Source organism: Arachis ipaensis, chromosome B9 (genome assembly GCF_059453495.1).
Source record: "Arachis ipaensis isolate K30076 ecotype BB chromosome B9, ASM5945349v1, whole genome shotgun sequence".
Classification (NCBI taxonomy): domain Eukaryota; kingdom Viridiplantae; phylum Streptophyta; class Magnoliopsida; order Fabales; family Fabaceae; genus Arachis; species Arachis ipaensis.
Genome location: NC_142444.1, coordinates 142072151 through 142076617, shown reverse-complemented (window position 1 = coordinate 142076617; position 4467 = coordinate 142072151). Strand labels below are relative to the sequence as shown.

General features: G+C 32.5%; 1 protein-coding gene across 1 annotated transcript; it reads left to right on the top strand.

Moving 5' to 3' along the window:
* Positions 1-1232: 1232 nt before the first annotated feature.
* LOC107618770 (uncharacterized) lies at positions 1233-4098 on the top strand. Its single transcript, XM_016320912.2, has 2 exons — positions 1233-1844; positions 3747-4098. Exons 1-2 carry the CDS (start codon positions 1500-1502, stop codon positions 3894-3896), a joined length of 495 nt encoding a protein of 164 aa, XP_016176398.1. The 5' UTR covers positions 1233-1499; the 3' UTR covers positions 3897-4098.
* Positions 4099-4467: the final 369 nt, after the last annotated feature.

Genomic DNA, 4467 nt, shown 5'->3' with positions numbered 1-4467 from the left:
AAAAGATGTAATAGCAAAAGAAAAGAAAGAAATAAAGAAGAATAAGAAGCAAACAAAATGCAACATTAAAGAAGAGATTTATGTATTTTATAACAAAATTTCGATGTTAAAATTATGAAATTTTGATGCTATTTTTGTTTACGAAAAAAATTCAATTCACTAAGTGTAATTCAAAGTTTGTGTTACAGTAAAAAAATTTCGGTATTATTTTCTAATAAATTTTGCATAACTCAAAACTCCTCTTCTCCTTCTTTGTTATCATTATTATCTTTTTTTGTTTGTTTTATCTAAATAACAAAAATAAAAACAAAAAAAAAATAAAAAAATTAAACAAAGAAAAAGAAGACATACATAATGCTACAAAAATTACCAAAAAAAAAAATACAACAATAACAAGACAATAAAAGAACAACGATGACAAAGAAATATATAAAGAATAAGCAACACAAAAGAAAAAAAGAAGAATACGAAAAATGAGGAGAAGAATATCGCATAAAAAAAGAAGAAGCACGGGATATGAAAAGGTAGCGTGTATATATATGCTAATAATAAAGCTGATTTTTGTTAAATTTAAACCAATTTAGTTAGATATAATTGCTAAAAAAACTTAAATGTATAATATCATTGATATATTTTATCTAGTATTAATTTGGTTCATATTTTTCCATTTTAACTTTTGAGAGTTGAGACCATTCCCTAAAGCTGATAACAACTAATTAACCTCCCAAGTTACTCCTTTCATATATACAAAAGGGAAAAAAATTCAACAATTAAGTCCTAAATAAATTTTAGTGATTGTTGGTTCAATCATGGAAAAGAATACATGTATACAAAGAGTAAATTATTACTTCTAACAATAAAATTTTATGGGATAAAAATTTTTAAATATTAATTTTATTCATTTGTAGATTTATTAATATTTTAAATTATTATGAGTATAAATAGTAATTTTTCATCTTTGATAAATCTAAAAGTAATTTTATTTATTTATAGATAAATTTATTAATATTTTAAATTTTTATAAATAAAATATTAAAATGATAATTTACACTATACAGAATAAATAGAAAGGTACCGAAATTGGTACAAATAAAATCTATTTGCTTTTTCTTTTATGAAATTATTTGATATCACACTTACTTCAAAAAACGAATAAAAAAAATACATAATACGTATACTATAGGAACTCATCAACTAAAATAAAAGACAAAAAAGTTTTTTTCTCACTCCTTGTCTTGATAGTGTCCAATCCTAATCCTATAACCTTCGAGAGAGAGAGAGAGAGAGAGAGAGAGAGAGAGAGAGAGAGAGAGAGAGAGAGAGAGGGGGGGGGTTTAGTAAACTTGGCAAGTAAAGGAAACCCCTGCTTCCCATATATATACACTGAAACTCAGAAAGAAAGAAGTAGGAGCAACAACCAAGCAACACATCAAATTATTAAATACATTTTGTTTTTTAATTTTTGCAGTGGAATCTCCGTCGTTTGAAAAGTTTGAACCATGACCAAAACGACCACCGAAATTGTCGTCGCTCAAGACAACACACAACAACCGCCGCAACAACCACCACCACAGCTACCACACTTTCCCAACCTCTTCGCTTTCTTACCCAAGTTCAACCTTCAACTTCCCTTCATCAACCTACCACCGCCGAAGCCAAAGAACGCGCACACTCCTAACGCCGACGCCGCTGGCGATGGAGCCAAGGAGGAGAACAAGTCTTCCAGCAACACCAAGCCAGGGTTCGTACGGTTCCCCAAATCGGAGGTGGTTGCTCTTCCACACCTTGAGGCTGAGGTTGAAGAATCTACCGTCAAGACTTCCAATCCTTTTATCCTCTGGCAGGTAATTCAATTATTTCTTTCTCTCTCGTTTTTCTTTTTCAATTATTTTAAATTAATTCAATTTCTGTGTGATTTGTTTTAATGAATAAGCAACTTGTAATTGCTTCTCCTTCTGTGACTTGAATCTATCACGCTAAAGGTTATTATTATTATTATTTAAAAAAAAAAATCAATGCTTTGTATTGCTATCGAGATTTTTTTTTTTGATGAGGGAGTTGGTGAAGATATGGACTGTCACTGTTTGACAATGATTACATTATGATTTGGATGATGAATATATTCGCTCTACATAACACAACTATGATTTTGATGGTTTAAAAGGTTTATTTGGGGCTTTCATATGCGCCCTACATGTGTTCGTTGCTAAATATTTTTCATCATTTTCTTTTTTCTTTAAAACCAAAAAATGTTTTGGTCTATTCTGCTGTGTTGTGTCACATAACATAAGCTTTGAAGAATGATTCATGAATCTTTCTGAATTTTTTTCATCAGCTTTATGATTCATAAACCACGCACACATAATACAACATCCATGAGCTTATAAAACTGAAACAAAAACTAGTAGTGGGGACTCGGGATATTCTCTAAGTTACTTTTGCAGCTTCAATTGATGGGGGTAGTGTTATATATGAGTTGGTTAAGATTCACAGTGTCTTATTTGCAAGATCCAGAGAATTTTAATGCCTTTGGGTTAGTAATAACTAGTAAATTGTGTTTAGGAAGTAGTACTGACTATTCAATAATTATAATTCGAATTCCCCATGTTGTGTAATGTGAAAGGTCTTAGTTTGTATTATGAAAGCTAGATCTAACTATGAATAACCACCCTTTTGGTCTTTCTCTAATCCTTAATAGTTAATAGGAAGTCAGAATTGTTAATAGTACCTACTTTTCTTGTTATTATCCCAATAGACCCCCCCCCCCCCCAAAAAAAAAAAAAAAACACAAAACCTTTTCAATCCCTTGGTATTTTGTCTGAGATTTATGAAAACTGGAAAGTGCTACCTCTTTACTGTGGCAGCTGCGCGTTTGTCTGCTCTGTCTGTGTAGTTTTTGTTCTCCTTGGTGGTCCATACTCTTGCGAAAATTTCTGTCCTAGAATGCTCACCTGCCGCCCCACATGTATCTCTGTCAAGAATGATGACATGAGGTGTATTATCAACAAATTAGGAGATAATGGCAAAGATTGCTATCGGATCACTTTGAAGGTTTCCATTTTGAAAGATCCAGCTTGTGTCACATGAGAGAGGTTTCAATTAGATTAATTAAATTAAGAGGGGGTTATAGTTCAATTAGTCAGATATGATTCATGCTATTGGAATCTATTTTCATTCCTAGCATGGTTGCCTACAACTGCATATCTGCCTTTACAATTGTGTACATGCCGATGTTAAGAACAGGGCTAGCAGGCAGGCTATGAGTAGTTAAGGGAAGGGGAAGAGTCTATTTATGGGAATATGGGAAGAGGTTGATGACATTAAAACATTTCACTTTGATTTTTCATTTTTTTCCCCCTCTCCACTGTGGTAGGTGAATCAGTTTTATTAAGTGGACAGCTTGATGATATTAATAGAATCTGAATCGAAAATCTATACAAACCATCACGGTGTTTCTTCTTTTTTGTCCTCTGTAATTGGAATCAATCAAGCAAGTGGGCATCCTTTTCCCTGATTGCAATGTATCTTCCCTGTATAGTTCTGCTGCATTTGTTCTTACTGTTTTCATATGCTTTCCTTGTACTTTCTCCTTTCTTTCATAAGGTTGAATAATTCATTTAAGCATTAATATGCCTTTTGGGGTTTGACTAACGAGCTTATATTTAAATTTATTCTGATGTTCTCTTAATATGTTGCTCACCTCTTCCATGGGCATTTTCTCATGAGAATGCTTTATTTGATTATAGGTTTATGCATTAGGAGCATTGTTCATTTCAAGTTGGGTTTGGGCAAGGTGGAATGAGAGGAAGGCGCAGGGTAAGTCTCCCAATGATGGGAGGGCTGAAGGAAGCCATTCCGATGATAGTCGTCGTTCTTCCGACGACAGCAATAATTAAACCTTCCAGTAGATCGATCGGATGTTGATCTTTTCAGACATCGAATAGAAAATTACATTAGCGATATGCAACACTACAACAGAAATGCTTTCACAGTATCATATGAATGGAAAGATTGTTTCATTTTAATAGGCACATGTTATAACAGATGAAGTGGTGATATTTATCAAAGTTCGTATATGATTTACCTCCTTTTATCTCATTGATTCTGGCTTTTTTTAAGATCACAGTTCAAATACCAGATCGCAGAAGCTATTACTGGTTATACGTTTGGTCTGATTGACAGCTAAATGATTATCCTAAGAATTTGTGACCAAACAAGAACCCCCCAAAATTTTGGATTTGGATCCTCTAAAGTTTGAATTTCACTTTAAAAAGTAAAGTGTGATCTCTCACCATTGATTTTAAAGGGTAGAAGATCACACTTTACTCTCTAAAGTGAAATTTAAACTTTAGAGGATCTAAATCCCAAAATTTTTTATTCAGATGTAGTAAAGGGACAATTAGGTCGTTTGAGATTTTGATGTTAGACTAATTAGATTCTTTGTGTTTGTTTGGGTGTCATTATTTT